At 45.6% G+C, this 20,891-nt stretch overlaps 1 protein-coding gene across 6 annotated transcripts in view; it reads left to right on the top strand.

The window, feature by feature from the left end:
* Window positions 1–3,708: 3,708 nt before the first annotated feature.
* LOC135391020 (kinesin-like protein KIF21A) overlaps window positions 3,709–20,891 on the top strand; it is a 46,702-nt gene continuing 29,519 nt past the window's right edge. For all 6 annotated transcript variants that reach the window (XM_064621089.1, XM_064621088.1, XM_064621092.1 and 3 more), the window contains exons 1-3: window positions 3,709–3,941; window positions 18,648–18,827; window positions 19,292–19,334. In XM_064621089.1, coding sequence (XP_064477159.1) covers window positions 3,907–3,941; window positions 18,648–18,827; window positions 19,292–19,334 — 258 coding nt within the window. In that variant the 5' untranslated portion in view covers window positions 3,709–3,906. The remainder of the gene's footprint in view (window positions 3,942–18,647; window positions 18,828–19,291; window positions 19,335–20,891) is intronic.

Here is a 20,891-nt window from a genome sequence, read left to right as displayed (position 1 = left end):
TACCTTTTAGGTACGATTCACCTTTTAAATTTCCTTACCTCCGGTAAGCAAATTTCTGCTTTTTGCTTACCTCCGGTAAGCAAATTTCATTCAAACGCAATCTCTGTGGAAAGGGGGGTGGGGGATAGGGGCTTCGTTGCCCCTCGCCTTCCTCTGCTGTCTGGACTCTGGAAGCGAATTTTGCGACGTCACATTTGATGCAACAAGAGAAGTCTTCGTCTGCAGGTATCATACAAGGTAGATGTAAAGAGGTGTAGCGATAGTCTGGGTCTTCAAATCTACGCCATGTTCTGGCCGTCAGCGCCACCCATCCGTTGTGCGAACAACTATGGTTGTGACGCCACTCGTGACATCCGGTAACGTCGCAGCACCTTCCCCCGCACGCGCGTCGTTTTCCTTTGCTTTCGTCGCGACATCGAACAGTTGTTCGAAAGCCGATGGCTCGCCTGTTTGAACAACGAATTAGATAAAAAGAATGACTATTAACCGATTAGAAGCACGAATAATTTAATTACGAGACTTTCGTCACTTCTTCAGTTAGGCAGAGACAGAGAAAACCTCCTAAGAGTGTACTGGTAACAAGCTTAATGACAAATCACATCTGATAAAATATGACAACTCGTGAGAGTTTTTTTCTTTTTTCTTCCCTGTCTTCAGAGAGGTTAGTCAGCGCGCGCTCGTTGTGTCTTTCCTCTCCGTCGAGCGTTTTCGCGCTGTTTTTCCGCGATGCCGCGATCAGCATACACCATGCACAGCACAACACTTTGTGTGACCCACATATGGTCTCATAAACTACCTGCTTCGACAGAAGTCTGCATTACAAGAGTGCTTTCAAAGGAACTAGTCCATTTCACCACCTTGCTCTGCATCTGCGAAATAGTTCCCATCGTAAATAAATGTACACAAAAAAATGTATGCAGGATATCATACAAGAATTGGTCAGCATCCCAAGCATGCATCAGGCTGTGCAAATGCACCACCTACAAAAGACCATCACTAAAACACAGCTCTTTCAAATGCACTACGTGTATACCATCAAACGCAAACATGCGAGCAGAAGCAGCTAGCAAGACACGTGCTTATATTTTACGTGTTTACCAGCTGAGTAATGCTGTAAGTCAGTGTCAATGCTGACAAAATCCTGACGACCGATGTCCACGGAGCCTCAGCGCTGGAAATCAGGCAAATAATTTATGCACCAGAAAACTATCACGTGTACTTGCTGGACAGTTCTCTTTTTATTTGTTTGTTTTTCGTTCTAGCGTAGACATCACATTCAAAGCTGATCTAGTTGTCAAGCTCCAGCGGAACTTTTTGCCCCTTGTGCCGCCACTATATATGGAAATAAATCATCATCATCATCACCATCACCATCACCACCACCACTCCAAGTATGCGTGAACGAGGATAACCGCAGATAGATGTCTATGAACGTAAAACGCTTCTTGAAATAATAACGCCTCTTCGGGGGAAGTTGAAATTCCGTAGGGCGCTGTGTAACACCCGTATATGCTGAATTTTCCGTCTGTATTCCCACTTTTGGCATGCATTTTGGAAGGACGCCGCAAGATCTCTGTAAGGTCCCAGCGCGGGAGAACACGCGGCGTACGTTACATGTGACAACAACTTTATTTTATAATAACGATTGGGGAGTTTCATGTGACAGTTTGTCTTCACTGCCATGTTAGTGAAAAGGGGGCAATTGAACCACCTGCATACAGTTCGCAGTGGCTTCGCCTCAGCACACGGCAACTTGATGGGGTAACGTCGCCAATGAAGACACTGAGAATGAAGACCAATGAAGACCACTGAGGGATGCTCGCATGTTTTCTGTGGTGGGTAGTCACCTTGCACTACTCAAATCCCAGAGCAAGGGGGTTAGCACATCACTCCCTCTCCTGTGCCACCATGGTCTCTCCCCTCCCTCTTTCAACCTCCCTTCTTCTTCCTCCCTTGGGTGCACGGAGCAGCCACTTTAGAGCAGGCTGACCGCGCCTTCCCCTTACATCTCCTCCCTCTCTTCCCCCCACACGGTAACTGGGACATTATTGGAGTACGTATACACAGGAGAGCACTTTATGCTTTGCAAACACCATGACCACGGCGGCTATTTTTTATTCAATGTTAGCGCCGCGAAGCAACTGTAGCTATGAGCGGTGCACAGATGTGGACAGATGGAGAGAGGACAGCAGGAATGAGTGGGGGACAGGGGGGGGGGGTTAGTATGCGTCCTGGGCCGACTTCAGGGGGAACTGTGCTGGCATTCGCTATCGTATTGTGATGTGCTTTTGTTGAAAACGTGACACATTTATGTGTCACAAACTCCTGGCAAAAAGTAGTCGCACAATTTAAAATGTTCCTCCTTACATATGGATGCAGGATCAAGAGAATTTTTTTTTATGTGTGTACTACACATATCCATATATAAATGTATCTTCGACATAAAAAAAAAAAATGTTTTGGATTCCGAAGGTATAAATAAAGTTTGCATTTATGGAAATGGCCAGTGAGATTAATTACCTGTGGCGGTATTGGATATATCCCCATTGGTTGTACTGTTCTAGTGCTTGGGCACAGATGAAACGATGGACCTTGCTGTGGCTAATTATTGACCCTGTAATTATTTCATTGCTACTGTAACTTTCGTTCGTTTTGTGTTGACTACAATTACAGCTGTAACTGCAACCAGGTACTGCGTTTCCTTATATTGTACTACTGTATCGAATTCATTTACTATAAAGACCGCAGTTATATTAGTATTTGTATGGAATGCTTAGCGCTCTTGGAGCAATACAACTAAACAACATTGATCAATTTTACTAGCATATAACGTTTGCGAAACCAATCATTTTGATTGACGTCACCAGAGTGTATTCGTTATTAGCTTATATTAAATTATATAACTGGTCATAACAAATACAGTTATTTCGCATGGCACGCGTCACTGGTCGCGCATCGGGTCATCTGCCTCAAGACGTCGCAGTCTAATAAATGTAATAAATAAATAATACTGATAATTCGTGGCTTTACGTCACAAGCACGGTGTAAGATAAAGATATCTTACACCGTGGTCACAAGGCAACTATTATCACAAGCGACGTCACAGTGGCCGATCAATGGGTTAGTTTTATCCACCTGGGGGTTATTTTACAAGCGCAAACGGCCTATCTTCCGCAGCTGAAAGGAACTGAGCAGCTGAAGGCAACATGAAAGGAGATCTCCTTTATACGCTGCCACCAAACTGCTGGTGTTGTTAGCCGGACTCGAACCAACAATCTTGAGTTGGAGAGGACGGCAGACAGCGCGCTCCGGATCAAGAACCGCGAGGCGGAGTTGGAGAGTCACGTGGGGTAGGAAAATAGCCGAAAAAAGCGCGCACATGCAAAAAAACGACTCGCTAAAACTTCCTATCGCACCTGACTTCTCTCATCACTGAAAAAAAAAAAAAAAAATCTTACGTTCGTATTTGTCCTCGCAACACCCGGGTTCGCTGGCGCATCAAAATACCAAGGTTGCCGGGTCAGATTTCGCATTTTTTTTTACCGCCCTCGCTACCTTTTTACGCTTACCTTCTATCATATGCCAAACAAATTTCAGTTTCGATTTCCGCCCGTATTTGCCGACTCGCTCACGAGATGGCACCACGAACATGTTGCAAAGTTGCAATATTTGCTCCGCTTGTGCCGCGGCGATCGGGCATCATGTATCACGTGACCATAACGAAAGCCGTGTAAAAGAAGTCACTGCTCTGCGTGCTGCATTGGTTCGGCGTTCTTGTCGCGCAGGATTTATTTTGTGTTTTTATTATGTGCGTGAGTGAAGTGCTAGTGTCAAGACTTATTGCTGTCTTCCAGACGAATCAGGAGTACCAATGTGACACCAAATAAGTGATACCAGACTGCAAGGATGAGCGACGACAATAGCGTCAAAGTAGCCGTTAGGTAAGCAGATGATGCTAGCTGGTTCTTGTTTGTACTACGTCTGCTAACGAACAGCTCACTCGACGGGGCATTTGTTCGCGCGATTAGTACGCCGAAAAGTATATCATCTGTAAGTGCTGTCGGCAGGTAAAAACGTTTGTTTAGTGCAAAGTAGCCGTTGATACATTTGTTCCCAAAGCGTTCTCGTCAGCGTAGGCATACCTGAACGTAGGAGGTTCACGCAACCCACGTCTGCTTCTGTTATCATGCATGTAGGCAACATGAAAGGAAATCTCTTTTATACGTTCACGGGAACACACCGTTTTTTTTAGTCAGTCAATCATCTAAACGCAGTGCGGCTTTGTTGCCGTGATCGCTGCGGTGGCAGAACGACATTTGAGGTTCTCTGTGCGTGTCAGGTGGTTGTGCTTGATTGTCATCCTTGACGTGCTGCTAGCTACACACCGGATTTAGACTGCACTCAAATGATAATGCTGGTCACACGCAATGTATGCAGGTCCACAGCGAAGCCCTTTTGATTGTCGTGGGATTTTTAACCTGACGACCGGCGTGTTGTAGCATAACGCCAACGCCGCCGCTTCTCTTTTCTTTTCAGCCACGACCGGCCATATTTACTTCCTCCACTTGACAGATTATAATCTCGGATATCGGTGTACGGTACACGCGATTTATAGATAAGAACCAACGCATAAACCGTAATTGCAGCCGAAGCAACGCGTAGACAGAACACCCGAGCTTATGTATAGCATCGTTGAGTCTGGGGATACGTGGAGAACAATAGGACTCTATTCTGCGGTGCGTTTATCCACCAAAGGATGTAGTCACTGCACAGGCATAAATGTATCTTTTGTTACCGGCGTACTAAGGTGATGAGGCGAATTGGTGGTAATGACCTGTCTGGGGGCGCAGCATGCCGTTTTGTTGTGACTCGCAGCACCTGTTTATAGAGGGAGGAGGGTACGAGATGATAGGGCCGGCTCGGTCAGCGCCGTTACGGCTGATCGGTGTGAATTGTTCGCTGCGCGGACGTTCTGTTTCGTAGCTTATCACGAACTTCGTAACAATGCTACTTTCATTTTTTTTCCCTGTCGCTTATTTTGTGCGGTTGACCTCTCGCGCCCCCTTTTCCTGTAAGCGGGAAACCTCATTCGGTCCAGGAGGTTAGCGAATGAAAATGTCCGAAGTGTCGAGATTCAGCAGCGTACTTCAGATGCGAAGATACTGACCTGCACCTCACGGATTCTTGTATTTGATTGCTGATGTTTTTTCTGCTGGCCTACGGCACGACAATTCATATTGCTATGCAAGCTTTAAAAAATTATCGTACAAAAGATACTGCCATAACTGTATATAGTGTTTCTTCTAATTTCGACATATATACGCGCGCTAAGTGTCCAGATTTATAAGGTTCTGTCAGATGAGAAACGTGTATAGAAATGCATGTATTGCTCTAAATCAAAATGACAACAGCTAAGGTGCGATGGGACACAGGGGCGGATTTAGGGGGGGTCCGGATGTCTTGACCCCCCCCCCTCAATTCAAGACTTGAACATAGGGTTTAATGGACCAATCCCAGCATGCACCTGGCACTTGTCCATAGCGGACCCCCCCCCCCCCCCCCCCCTCGAGAAAATCGTAGATCCGCCCCTGATGGGACAAGTGTTCATGATCAGGACAACAGTACTGTAGTGCTAGAAATGGACATTTACATTAATGGACAATTTTGGTCCTGCGTATGATGACCTTGCTTTTGACAGCGTCGATTGGCAATCCCTTGTTTTTCAGCCCATCGATTTAGGCCAACCAGAACAATATTTCCCCTATGCATTAGGCTCTCAGGGTCAAGTCCCGAAATAGGTATCGCAATGTCGTCCGCATGCATAATACAATTTAGGTCGCCAGTGCCGGATTTGGGGGAGGGCAGACGGGGCACTTGCCCCGGGGCCCCCACCAGTAAATTTCTTGTCCAAAGGAAATCTGTTTTGCATGCCTGAAACGCATCCATGAAACGGAAACTTGGTAAAAATCTGTCCTCCGTCCACGCATATCGACCCCGAAATACACATTGGATAGACGTGAATAGAATATTTATTTCAGTTGTCTACGAAATGTTCAAAATATGACAAAACCTGACTGCTGAAAAATCTCGGACTGGTGTGCCACACGGCCGCCGTCCTTCAGAAAAAAAACGATGTCATTTATAGACATATATAATATACGAATACATAGAATAATACATAGAATGCACGAGGGAGCCCCCCACAGCACAGTGCTCCGGGGCCCCCACCACTGTAAATCCAGCACTGTATGTCGCCATTTGGGTGTGTGAGGAAAAGATGAGTGGACCCAGGATACTTCTGTAACGGATGTCAGTTTGGCGATAAGCTATCGACTGTCATGCTCACGCCCCCCCGGCGGTATTGTACTTAAACGGCTATCGCCGAATAACTTTCAACAACTTCCTTGAGGAACTCCAAAGGAACTTACCCTGATTCTGTGTGCTATCGAATAATTGACAATGTCAGCTGCTTTCTGCATCATTTGAGTCAGTTTCTTCAACGATAGGAGGATCCCTGCACAGTCCACTGTGCTTTGGTTTGCACAGCGTTTCGGTACTAAATAAAGTGTCACAAAAAATCAAGAAAGAAGAATTGCGATTTTGTTTGCCCCTTTTCAGGCATCGGAACCTGATTCTTTATTTCGGATATTGGGGGTCTACTACACCCGGAAGTGTTGCAAGCCTGCTGCACCAAGTACACTGTAAAAACAGAGCTTCACCGCATAGCACGCTCCAAGCCGATTTCGATGAAAACGGGAGGCGCACGCTATTTTTGTGGCAATTACGAACTGCGTAATGTTTTCAAGCAAATCAGGGGAAACAACGATGTCACTCGGATGATGATTAGCTAGGAGCGTGCTATGTGGTGAAGTTCATTTTTAAGAATGTAGCAAGGGTGCTTCGAAAAAGCCACCGCACACACATTAAAGGAAGACAAGGGAACGCAAAACTTCATCTTTTTCCCCTTCACATTTGTGCCTTAAAATAACAAATACCTCGACAATGCAAATTCCTACGCGAACAGTAAAAATATATAGCAGACACTAACAATTGACTTTCTACTTCCTTACTTTTTTTTTTTTTTCGTTTATACTTTCGTTTCGATTTCGAAGTTCCGCCGTATTTTATTAGCACTTTCGAAAACGCTGCCGCGGCAGAAATATACTACGTGTAATTGGAGAACACATCCTTCCTACTTCCTGCTTTAAATAGAGCAGTAATTTCACCGTCCTCATTTTTGTGAGACGAATACGATGCTATATACCTTAATCAGTCATTTCGTATACCTCTCCTTTTCTGAAAACAGAAGCCATCTAGGCTGGGAACGAATGAGTTACATGCTTCCATCACCGCTGAATTCAGCAGTGCTGCACCGTTGTCATCCAGACAGCCCTCCATTGAAACAACTGTGTTGTAATAAATGTCACGGGGGAATGTGTGTGCCGTTCTGATGCATTGACATGCAGTCATTCCACCCGCGAGTGCGAACGTGAGAGAAAAGTCCTCTAGCTCGTGGAAATTTGATACTGGCTGGAAGAGGATGCTTACACATACACCTACCTGACGATGTCAAGTGCTAGTGCAGGTACCATCGGAGGATAAACGGCCATGAAACTCGTGTACTTCGTCTTCGGGAAAGAGGGAGAAAAGAGCCATTCAGATTTACACGTGAATATGATAAGACAAATCCTTTGGAAGTTGGTTTAGCAGGTTTTCAACTTTGCCAGCGAATCGAATTTAATTCGTGAATTTTTAAGCTATAATCTGTTTTTCTTCATTATCATTTGATTTTTTCTTAATTCCGTGTTAGCGACGCGGAGCAACTGGTGCTATGAGCGGCGTACAGACGTGGACAGATGGAGAGAGGACAGCAGGAAGGAGTGGGGGACAGGGGGGGTTAGTATGCGTCCTGGGCCGACTTTAGGGGGGAACTGTGCCGACATTCGTCTGGAAAGTCTGCCGAAAACCCCCGGGGAAAACCTCAGACAGCACAGCCGCTGACAGGATTCGAACCCGTGTCACCTCCCAGTCTCTCCGTGGAGCTGGTATTATCATTTCAATTTCTGCATTCAGACTTGTTCCGCACCCAAGGAGCAGCAACTCGATTTGTGTGTGTTTGTGCGTGCGTGTGGTAGTGTTGAACAATGACACGGGCAGATTTCGAAGCAGCAATCACATTTGTGATATGATCCAATCTGAGAAGGCGTGGGTGTCAAAAGCTTCGTCCCCGTTTTGGTTCCCAGAGCATCGTTAAGAGTAATTTCACGCAATATTTGCTCATGAAGATGGAGAAGAAAGAAAAAAAGAGTGCCTGCTGGGGAGGTAAAAACACTAGCAGGAGCACTGGTGTAGAAAATATAAAACTGCTCCACATGCTTGAGGGCGCAAAAGAGACAAGGAAAACAAACAAGTGAAAAGGGGGAAACATCGCTCGATAGTCGGACCGGTACTGTGGTGCAGTGCACAGAGGGCATGGTGAATTGGCTAATGTGAGCACACACAAAAAAAGCGATAGAGACATGGGGGTTTAAGACCTTGATGCGAATGGTGCCAGATGGCAGAATCGGCTCAGATCTTTATTAGGGTACCGCTATACGGCCACACTAATGTAATAACGCCCGATGTCCACATCGGTTCGTCCTTCTTCCCATACCAGAAGCGGTATACCCGGAAACTCACCCCGCTCCCCTGTGTCCTTGCCCTTTGAGTGGAACATTATCATTCGCAACCTGTATAATTAAGCGAGACAAGGACGACACTTAGAAAATACCAGCATCCATAAAAGCAGCGAGCTCGCTTCATACAGCTGTTGTGACACCAATCAAAAGAGCCAACTCTCTCGTTTGGCGGCGCGGGTTACGCGGTGTCACGTGATACGAGCGTCGTCTGCGTTGCGTTTCCGAGCAGCGCGCGTGGGAAGCGCAGCGTTGGCGATACTAAGCGATTTTCGAAGACGCGTGGACGGCATGGAGGCGTTGCGTGATTGCTCGCAGCGACGTTATTGTTGGAAAACGGGGGGTGTGAGGCGATTGAGGTCGTTGAAAGTGCACCCCTGTTAGGAAAAGGCTTCGGAAACCGTGATGGATGGAGTTCTCGCCCGTGGAGAAGCGTTGGGTAGGGCCGCGAGAGAAGCTGAGTTTGGGTATTTGCGTGTGTAGGTTGATGAGTGTAAGACGATTATGTAATGAATCAAGGTGTAACCTTTTTTTGTTTCTTGTTGTTACCACGCCTGCTTCGTTTCGGGGAATGAGCAAAAGCAACTCATTTTTTGCGAAGGTTACATACTTTTTAGCAACTTCACGTCTTGAGCCATTACAGAGTTTTTTGGGTGGCCGTTTGGTTACAGTGAGGGAATCCCACTTCGAGAGTGGTTTTGGGCTAAGTAGTGTCACGGTGGTAGTATTTTTTGGCTAAACCCAACAGGAGAACACGATTACCAGTTTCCATAATCGGAGGTTTCTACTCACGACCATCGTGTCGGACGGGCTCGCGCGATATGCGATTTAGTTTGCCCACAGCAGCAAAACATTGCGATAAGACAGGATTAGCTGCTACGATATCACTCCTTTCCCAACAGACTGGGTAGCGGTTCTGTGGGGGTAACGCTCTTGTGACGCGCAAGCATATGTGACGTTAAGATTACTGTTGTTGTGTTTGTGTGTGTACTTTCCTATCACTTCGGTACTTAGTCTATCAAGGGCGAATTGTGAAGCGGTGACGACAGCCAAACAGCAGCCGGCAGTGACAGATTGTTCATTAAAACAATGCCCTTTGCCACTCCCTGTCGCTCCGGGGCAATGGATAGCGCTCTTTCGAAATCAGTCTGTCAATACTATTCTGAAGAAGAAAGAAACAAAGGGGGAGTGAGTAGCGAGCGGAGTGCATGTCGAAATGGTGCCGGAACAGAACTTTATTTGTACGGAAGATGCAGAAATGGGCATGGTTGCTCCTGTATCCCTGTGTTTATACGACCGTCATGCCCAAGGCATATTCTAGCGGAAGAGAGAAAGAAGAAGAAAACTCTCGCGCCAGCGTCTTATTTTTGAGCATTCTCACAGCGACAGAATGTCGGCAGTAGCGTACTGGCTTAAGCACTGTCGTCTGCTACGAAATATGTGCATTTTGGCTGAACCACAGGGTACGCCCGATGTTAAAAGAGCACGAAGAGACATCGTGCTCTTGTTTGTGACATCGTGCTCTTGTTTGTGACATCGTGCTCTTGTTTGTGACATCGTGCTCTTGTTTGTGACATCGTCCTCTTGTTTGTGACATTGTGTCTCAAAGAGACATGATGTTTTGTACATGTTCCGCCGGGGCATTCTGCGGAATGTCGCCCGTGTGGAAGCACGGTATAAGGAATATTTCTGCTGACTTGATGGACACATATAGTCAATGGGAACAAGAGTTGGATGGGGCCTAAGCATGCCGTTCTTAGGCAGAGCATGACTGGTAGACTGGAAGGTGTTCACGATAACTGTGGCCGATCCTTGACTTGACAGCTCTTTATCGTTTCGTTTTTTATTATTACTTCTCATATGTCAAAGACGCACCACCAGGACGCATAACATAAAGTGGACAAACAAATTGCACGACGTGTACGGCACAGTAAAAGCAATATAGTAACTGTAGACAACGTCGTGTCACAGTCTAACGTCATAGCACATATTGGCTAGGTATGGATCGATCATGGGGAAGAAGCATGTTCTAATATGGCTTCTTTAGAGTTAAAACTCCGTACTTCTTGCTGCCGAGTTATGAAGATTTTAGCTCTGAACGGCTGCCATGTATATCATTTATTTACGAGTTCGATTTGCCCCCGCAGGCAGAGCGGTTGCATTTGACATAATCAGTGAACCATTTGTAAACCAGTCCGTTTCGTCACGTACGCGAGCTTGCTACCGGTACACCTACGCGCGACGTAATACAACAGATGGCGCTGCAACTCGTCGACCTGCCAAGGCCATATACAATATGTTTCATTTGAACGTACTCTGCACGTATGTAGGCTGTATCTATACGCTCAATATGTTGGTCACTCACACGGCGACCCTTCCTCAAACAAAAGCATCGAGGCCTTGACGGGGAGGGGGCTTTCCGCACCACGTAGCGCACGCTTGGCATCACGGCTTTCATGCGCTGCACACGCTTCCTTCGAAGCGTGCTTTCGCGGTCCGCATACAGATACGGGGGGTAGCTGCTGAATGTAAGGAATATCTCGCAGTTCATCGACAGGTTTGCCATAATTCGCTTGAATTAGATTTTGTAAAAAAAAAAAAAAAAAAAAAGAGGAAAAGTCGTCAGTCTGGAGATGTCTCAGGCTTTGGAATTAGCAACAACTTTCTTCATGCTGTAAAAGTAGTAATTTCCGTAGGGGTAATTACGATGACAGAAAAAGTACAGAAAGATGGGGAAAGAACAGAAATAACTTGTTCGACGAAGTTTAATTGACGCATGCAGTTTATTATGGCTGACATTCAGCACACGTTAGCAACACAGTACACTACTGGACATCGTTTCGGTCATTCAAGGCTTGTTCTCAATTCGACAATTTATGGTTGATCGTTGACGTCAACTTCACCAGGGAAGGCATAGCACGTGACAAGCCCTCAGACCTGTGTATCATTTTAACTCTGATGGTACAAACGCATAGAACACACATCGCGAGATTAAGATTCCGCGAAATATTTACCAAATACGGGTTTAACTGCATAGTTGTTTACTTTTTTTTTTTTTTTTTTTCATCTTTTGATAGCCTTCATGAGGCCAACATCTACGTATTAATTGGCATTGGGTCAGATGTCCTTCGGTGCGTAAAATAATTTCCCCGGACATTTTTCCCGGAAGCGCTGCCGTTCATATTCGCCTCCTATTGTGTTCATTTCCTGGGCCGCTAACATTTTATTTCCCTCGTTAATACTTAATAGCGCTTCGTGTCAGTGCTCGTGGATGTATACAGTCAACGGGGCATTAACGTGCAGAATATTTCTCCTTGCGGAATGGAAAATGCAGTTACTTATCTCGCCACTAGGTTGTAGCACTAGGTTGTAGGTTGTAGCACTAGGTTGTAGGTTCTAGCCGCCACTAGGTTGTAGGCCGAAAGGGCTGGCCCAAGCCCTTTCGGCCAGAGCCCTGCGGCCCTGCTTTCGGCCTACCAAGGGCCCCGTCTGTGGTTCATGGGCAAACAGAACGCGACAATGCATGTGTGCGCATCCTGCAAATGTACGTGACCAGCGGATTAATAAGACGAAGTCCGAGCGCCAACTCGAAGTGAGTGCCGTTGAGAGGATGTACCACTTGCGGCGAGTAGCTCGTCTAAAGCAGTGACGCTCGTTCATCAAGTTTGCCCCTTTTCCTTTTTCGAGAGCGACAGCAACAAGAAACTGCAGAACCTGCTACGTTAACCATCAGATGTTGGTCTTTTACGAGTCAGTCTTTTTAGGAGTTCAAGAGACACTTTCGTCCAATCACGTGCGCGGACGGATGGTCTTTGTTTGTGGCTTTTCTTAGGAGTAATTAGTAGAGCATGAGGTCGTCGCATGTGGTAGTTGCGCGGCCGCACGTACCTTATTGGGTCCACGGCTCTGATTGGGTCAAGGCCGTGTGCACATATCTGCTGGGCGCCGCTGGGCGCTGTACAAGACCCACTCTGATGCCCATGGTTGCATGACGAAACAAAACTGACGAAAGCATTTTTACATGAGAGAGATACAAGTCTTCATCGAGTGAAGACTATTATTTTCATTTACTTTTTTTAAAATGCATATACACTTCGGGGTGATTATTTGTACTTATGGTCGTTCACCTACCATCCCTGTTTCTGTAGGAGTGAAGTGATGTTTGTAGAAGGTGCGGTCAGCTTGCTCAGAACTGGCGAGTCGGCGCCCAGAAGAGGAAGGGGGATATGGAAGGGTGAAAGTGGGATAGGGGAAAGACGGGGTGTGCAGTCTTCTCTTGCCCTGGGATTCGGATAATACCGCAGAACAACTCGGCACATAAAACGTCCCTCAGTAATCTTCATTGGGATGCTCCCTGTACCACGGCAACCGCCAGGACGACCCCATCTTGACTGAATGCCTCGTTTCTCCACCCACGCACGGTGGGGGAATTCTGTTATGACCCTCTTATGAGACTGTGGTAGCACCTTGCACTTCGCTTGAATCTGAAATAATAGCGAGTTCACCAGCTCCGACTACGAAAAACCGTATAGGGGGTGGATGGCTCGACGTAGACGAAATATTATTTGGGTGTATCGATCTTTTGTGACGCTCGATGAAATTAGCTTTCTCGTCTGAGGCACCTTTATCGTGTCAGCGGTCACTAAAGTGTACGAAGCACGCAACAAGATTTTTTTCGTCATGTTATAGGGACTGTGAAAAATAAAAAACACACTAAAATCTAGCCTCATTAGAGCACCACTATAGGGACCAAGTCTCGTGTCTCCAACATCCTATACCTCATTCATGTACTAATTGGAATCTGCGTGTCTCACACTCCATTCCTATACCTGTGAGTGGTTCTGTTCCTGTCGCTGTCTAGATTTTTCGACGACAGCCATATATTTGAATCGTCGACTTCTAATTTGGGCATCCACCACGACGTCATACTTATCCAATCTACCAACACGTCTGGCAACACTGCTCTTCGAAGGTCGATTTCCATCTCCTCACCCATAACCTATGCCTCACCGCAGCTGCCGGCTGTCTTCCAAAGTGGGGCGGAGAGTGGAGACGCGCGCTGTTCACTGACGTCATTTATAATTTTGGGTACCGAGTCTTTGATGCGAGGTTCATTTATAATACGAAATACCGGGTGTCTCAGTTAAATCCCTGGGCCAAATAATTCGCGAACGGGTGCACCAAGCGACGAACTTTCTTTTTTAAAAGTATTTGCCCGATACCACCTACAAGCTGCGCACCATGTGAATGAGTGGGAGGAGCTCATTATTTAAATAAAAATTCGAATGAGTTTCGTAAAAACAAGAACTTCTAAAGCAAGGCGCTGCATGTCGGCATTAAAATGGGTACTACCCCTTTTGGGACCTTCAGTGGACACCTTTTAGAGAAAAATCTGCCGCCGAAGCGGGTCATTTGTTGCAGTAATTAGTTGGTTTCGGTTTACATATTTTTGTCGTGGTTGGTCGCGGCGAAGCGCAAAAGGACTCTCTTCCACTCCCTTATCCACCAACGAATTACATCCTTTTGCGCTTCACCGCGACGAGCCGCGACAAAATATGTAAACCGAAACCAATTAATTACTGCAACAAATGTCCCGCTTCGGTGGCAGATTTTTCTCTAAAAGGTGTCCACTGAAGGTCCCAAAAGGGGTAGTACCCATTTTAATGCCGACTGCGCCCTGCTTTAGAAGTTGTTTCTTACGAAACTCATTTGAATTTTTCTTTAAATAATGAGCGCCTCCCACTCATTCACACGGTGCGCAGCTTGTTGGTGGTATCTGAGAGATACTTGTAAAAAAGAAAGTTCGTCGATTGGTGCACCCGTTCGCGAACTATTTAGCCCGGCGATTTAACTGAGACACCCGGCATAATGACACCATAATGGTCTACCAGCCAAGATACGCTCCACACAAAATCAAACGATTCCTCGCCTGACTATATGAGACTTCAAAACTGTATGGGGAGCTTGTATAGAGGCTGGAACAATGCAGTGAGGCAGTTGACGAACACAGCAAGGGATATGGGGGGCATGGAATCGATTGCTTCGATAAGACCAATCTCGTCACGACCTCGTTGTCCGGTGTACACACCTGCTGTCCCTCTTTGTCCATTACGTTGTATACGCCTCGGTGTCATGATCACCTGCTCACATATGCAGGACGCAATGTGCACGAAGGTCGCCCGCCCGCCCGCCCTCATGCAGGCTCATAAGGCACCGTTGACGCTGTCGTTCGATAAGCGACGTCACACATGAAAGGTAAATGAGCGGGCGCGCCAGCGTAATTGTGGTGTCGCTAAAAGCTTCTTTTTGTGGCTGACACTTCAGAAATTCGTGTAAAGTCTTGGCGTTGCAGTTTGGCCTAGGGTTAAATTAGTAAACTAAGTGTAATTAACTGAAATCTTGATTATTAACTACTACTACTACTAAATAGAATAGTAAAGTGATAGAATAAAATAGAAGTCAATAGAATTAAACCCTCAAACCCCTGTCGTCAACAGGTGCTTCCATTGGTCACTGCCAGTATATGTAGCATTCTAGTATAGCAGCTGTCCAGTGCCCCCCGCTGGGACCGCCCCTGCCTGACATCCCTCACCAAGACCGCGCTCACCTCGCATCATCCTCAGCACGTTGTGTTGAGGTCGGGTTTTCAGTATGATTATAACCTTCAATCTCACGAGCTTGCGTATCCCATCGAGACCAAGTCTCGTCTTGTTCTGCTTCGTTGTCAGAGAGCCGACATGCAGGAAATGGTCCTTCTCCAGCCGTGCGTATAATATACCGAAGGTCTTTTTGTTTCCTCTGTCGCACGCCGCGATGATTGATGGGTCGATGGTGGGTACGTACCTCGACGTCACTGGTCCGTACACACCGGATATGTTCTACTCGAAAGTGAGAGAGAGAAAAAATGAATGAAAAAGATCTGGAAAAGCAGGAATCGGTTCTCTTCAAACTGCTAGACTGCCTGTCTGGAGCAGACAGCCATCGTGATCATTGAACCGACGCCTCTCTTTCCGTTTACCGCCGCTAGTATGCATACGAGAATCGGAGTGGCACTCTGTACGTGGAAATAGGTATGCTTGCGACGATGCTACCATGAAACAAAATGGGAAATAGCGTTATATACAGCTGGGTACTGAACAACCTTGCAATTTCTTAGGAAAAGAAACTAGAGTCTGACGAAGTCACAGACGAAGACGCCGTAAACTGTGTATTGAGACGAGCACTCTCCACGGAATATTCTAGTGGAAGAAAAAGCAAAGAAGTGCTCATTGGCGGGAAGTTTCGCCGCGTCGTATGCTGATAACTTGCAGTGGCGTACTACGCACATATAGCAGACGACACTATACGGGCGCTGACGTCCACCGTCGTCTGCTTGCTCAGGAACATCTTGTTGCTGGAAGAGCACGAAATGACGTGACATTAATCGCTCGCGCTCACGTGACCGCAGAAAGCGATGGCGTTTTGTGCATCTTCCGCTGGACTGTATTCTGGGAAATGTCGCTCGCGTGTATTGGCGGGAAATTACCTTGGCTTTATATGCGCCTATACGTATTTTGCACGCGTATGACTCCCCCTTCATTAATTTTTTTCGGGGTAGCGCAAACTGGGATGCATTCAGTAACGATTTCTGTGGCAAGGAGGAAAAGTTCTTCAGCTCACGGATGGGCCTCGCCAATAATCACGCGCAGGCACACACGAAAACGGCTTATGATATGTTTTTCTTGTTTCTGTGCAGTGGTCTTCCGCTCTGGGACCGCGCTTCCTCATTTATGCCTAGTCACGGACTGCGGGTGGGAACCTCATGGTTGTCTTTTTCGTTTATTAGTGACCGGTTGTTTTTGTTTTAAGCCGGATTCGGCCGTTCCGCGGCTAAGTGTCAGTCATGCGTCGTAATTTTTGGTGGAAATGCGCCGGAGTACTTTGAGGTTACATGGATGCAGTGTCTAGGGGGGCCATGTAACCGGGGTGTGGAGCATTGTCTGCACGCTGAGGCTGTGGGTTGTGTACGTGACGCCCGCATAAAATTGCTGCGAACGTTTCCACCAAGATTCAGTCACACTGGAGAATCTAGCAAGTGACGTCCTTAGTGCGACACGCGACCGTCATTCCCTAGAATGCACCAGCGGAAGATGCGAAAAAGTCAGTTTTTTGCTGCCACGTAAGCACGAATGTTGAACGTCATGTTTTTCACGATCTCCTAACTTTCGGGAATATCCCGAAGAAGATACTCCGTAGCAGACGACAAGAAAAAACTACGACGGTATCGTCTGCTAAGTGAGCAGTACGTGTGAATGCATAACACGTTGCGTAACTTCACCACCGTGAGCAGTTTTTTTGCTTTTTCTTCCACTAGAATATTCCGTAAGAATGTCGCTCGTGTTTACAGACACGGTTCTGACACGGTTTCTGGCCTGGCTCTGCGGCTCCGTCGAAGATGAATGAAAGCGCGAACCTTATGGCACGCGCGTTGTCACGTGGCATTTAAACGGGCTTCTGTAAGTGCCGACAACTGACATAGATGTTTCTAAAACTCCATTTTTGATCTCAATTAATTATAATTACGTACAATAAAAAATTCCTGGCTTGCAAACGTTGCACACGTGTTTATACAGGGTGTTTCACCTAAAGTGAAAAAAAGTTCTAACTGGTGACGTACTCGCCGGAGGATTGTGGGACTTTCGGCAATTACCTCCTGGATTGCCGCCATTTGGGAAGACTTTGGACAATTTTTCATTGAATGAATTTTTTTTTTCAATTAAACTTCGAAAATTGCCTAGCGAACCTCACTTCCTTTTCTTTTTTTTTTTGACTGACAAGTCCTCCACGGATAACGACAGACCCAACAAAAGCTATGCACAGTATCGCAACAGAAATAGTCGAAAAAAGTTAGCAAAAATTCCACTTTATCCCCGCCTGCTTGGTTGTTGCAAAGAAGGGCGCACGGAAGATGCGGGGAGAGGAGGAAGTGTTCCCGCCTCTTGTTTTGCCTTTCTTTCCCTCGCTTTGACCTCGATGCTGGTGACAACCGTCTTATCACAAAGAAGGCAAAACAAAGGAAGGCCGGGACGCTTCCTTCTCTAGACGCACATTTCGCGCGCGCTTGTTTGCGAAAATCAAGCAGGCAGGGCTAAAGCATAATTTTCACAAATTTTGTGTGATTATTTCTGTTGTGATACTGTGCATAGTTTTTGTTGGGTCTGCAGTTATCCATGGAGGACTTCATAATTCTGTAAAACAATTAAAAATAAGTAAAAGTGAGGTTTGCTTAAACAATTTTCAAAGTTCAATTGACAAAAATAAATTTCCCACAATTAAAAATTGTCCAAAGCCTTCCTCAGTGATGGCAAAAGTTTCCGGAAGTCCCACAATCATCCGGCGAGTACGTCGCCAGTTAGAATTTTTATCACTTTAGGTGAAACACCCTGTATGTAATTCATCAGAATTCGGTTGACTCAATTCCAGATGAATTCCTTATTGCATAACTTTTGCCGTTTTCAGTTACTTAAGTGTAGAAATGTTTGTGCCAACTATTCTCCACTCCTAATATGACATGCACAAGCATCCCCCCCCCCCCCCCCCCCCTCCCGGCACAAGCATGTTCTGTCTGACAAAATAACAATGAGGAAGAAAGGGAAAGAAACAAACTGCTGTCATGCGTAGGAAACTGGTATTATTAGAGAGGAAAAAAAAAAAAAACTCTTCACTGCCAGCTACAGATAAGATAATACCACTCTGTACACAGTGCATGAGGACCAACTTACATTATTGCTACATGGGCTTTGCTTGTGTTTCCTTTTTTATGGGGAACTATCATCTTGTTGCTGTTTTGTTTCCCTGATGGCTTTTCCCTCATGGCTATTTTGTTTCCCTCAAGGCTTTGTACCAGTACAAAGCCTTATGCTGTTTCTAAGTCTCTTGTGCGAGTGACTTGTCCTGCCACAACACTACAACATGATCATGTTTCATTTTCAGGATCCGTCCATTAATACCCAGGGAGGTGATAGATATGTGCCATGCTTGCACCAGTGTGACCAAAGGGGAACCTCAAGTGTGGGTGGGCAAAGACAAGGCATTTACCTTTGACCATGTGTTCGACAGTCCATCCCCTCAGGAACCAGTATACGAAACATGTGTCCACCCACTCATCGAAGGGTGAGATATTTTTTTAAAAATATTTTCAAAATATGCAACAGTTATTGTCATTGTTCTGCTGAGTCATCATCTCAGTAGCTGCTCAAAGCGCTGGTAATGTTGTTGGGCGGTCTGTTATCAAACTAAATCGATAATTTGATTTTGCAAAATGCCTGTGTTTGGCAGGAAGGATAAAAAAGAGCCTGTGAAGTGATAGTGTTCTGTGAAGCTGAATTATTGCCTTCCAATACACACACACGCGCACTGAGTATGTAATGACTTGCTCTGTTCAGGTGGATGTAGTAAGCGTCGTATGACCTTTTGGAGGCTTTTAACCAGGAAAATAAGACCATCCACAGGGGGGTCATGAAAATAGACATTTTTCATATCACTATTGTGAGCTTCTTTATTATTGATCACACAATAACCTTCTCAATTTGTGCCTCTCCTTGTGTAATTTACGTCCACATGTTTCTCTCTAACAGATGTTTTGAAGGATTTAATGCAACGGTCTTGGCATATGGCCAGGTGAGATAACCTTTTTGATGTATTACCTACTCATAGCTTGTACAGTCAGTCCATGTTACGAGCCCAATAATAAAAAAAAATGTATTGTTATATTGGAAAAGGTATGAAGGATCACACAAATTTGACTTATGAAAATCTGACTTGGGAACTTTCAAGTTGTATGCATGTCTACAACAAGACATTTCAGCAAAATTTAGGCCATACAGCATTTTTTCATCTTTGGAGCAACAAAATAGCATTTTTGAAGATACCCTGTTCTGCTTGGTTTGAGAGAAACTTTGCAGTGTGCCTTGGATTTTGGATAGCAGTCATGCTCTGCAATACAATACAGCTGTATAAAGCAAAGTTCCACCAGGCACAAAGGCATGCATGCATGTTCACAAAAGGCATGCCTGTCAATCAGGTTCAAACTCACTTAACCATAGCTGCACGAAATGAGGGCGTTCATGACGAACAGTATGGAAAGTTGTGACATACCAGTTTTGATGGCTGTCCAACTTTTGATGTTTTTCTTGGGATGTGTAGAATGCCAATGGTGTGTAGAAAGCAGTGATGGCCAGTAGTTAACTACATGTCGTTAAACTACTAGTTAAACTACTATTTCGAGTAGTTAACTGCAGTGGTTAAATTACTACCCTACTTCCTTATCTCCTACTACAGTAGTTAAATTACTATTACTACTTTCGATTTTTCTGCAAGCTTTATGGCATGATTGTGCCTCCAACGTTTACCTTGAGCTACCTGTTTGATGAGAACGAAGGTGCAGAGCAATTGTGCTGTGCATGTGTACTATATCTTCACTTTTATCACTGCTTGTGATTCGTGTTTAGGTGTCCAAGAACACTATAGAAAGGGGTTGGTGTAGATGGACAACATTAAGTAGTTAAAGAAGTAGTTTTAACTACCTCCCCTGAAAAGTAGTTGAACTACTAGTTAAACTACTGTAGAAGTAGTTAGTGGCCATCACTGGTAGAAAGCTCCTCTAGGCTAGGCTACCAGAATAAATTAAGCTTGTGATGTAACCCTTTGTGAGATAGGATGGATTGTTAAGAAAAACGGTGTTTAAAGGAGCATGGAAGTGACATTTAACATGATGTGTGACGTAGAAACTACCTTTTTTCTTTTTTTTTTCTCAGCTCATGCGCCGCTTATACGTGCTTGAGCTGTGCCGCTGTACATCACTGGTCACGTTCCGGAGTCCATGATGCATCACAGCATCCTCACGTTCGGCGATGCGCTCTTTGCACAAGGAGAGGATTTTTTAAAGGTGTGCGGAACAGAGCCTTGCGCCTGCTCTGTAGGTCACCTGCGCTCATCATTCTTTTCGCAGGAGCTCATTTTATTCGTTGCAGAACACGCCACAGCGAAAAACAAAAAATATTTTGGGGGTCACTTCCATGCTGCTTTAAAGATTATATTAATGATCTCGATGGCCTTGATAGAAAAAGCGGATTCCAAGGAGAAAGTGGGACACTTATTAAAGGGCCTATGAGCAATACCAACAATAGCCCGCCGATGTGTCGGCACCAAACTGCAATCTTAATGTGTTGGCTGTGA

Source organism: Ornithodoros turicata, chromosome 4 (assembly GCF_037126465.1).
Source record: "Ornithodoros turicata isolate Travis chromosome 4, ASM3712646v1, whole genome shotgun sequence".
Classification (NCBI taxonomy): Eukaryota; Metazoa; Arthropoda; class Arachnida; order Ixodida; family Argasidae; genus Ornithodoros; species Ornithodoros turicata.
This window is presented reverse-complemented; position numbering and strand designations above follow the sequence as displayed.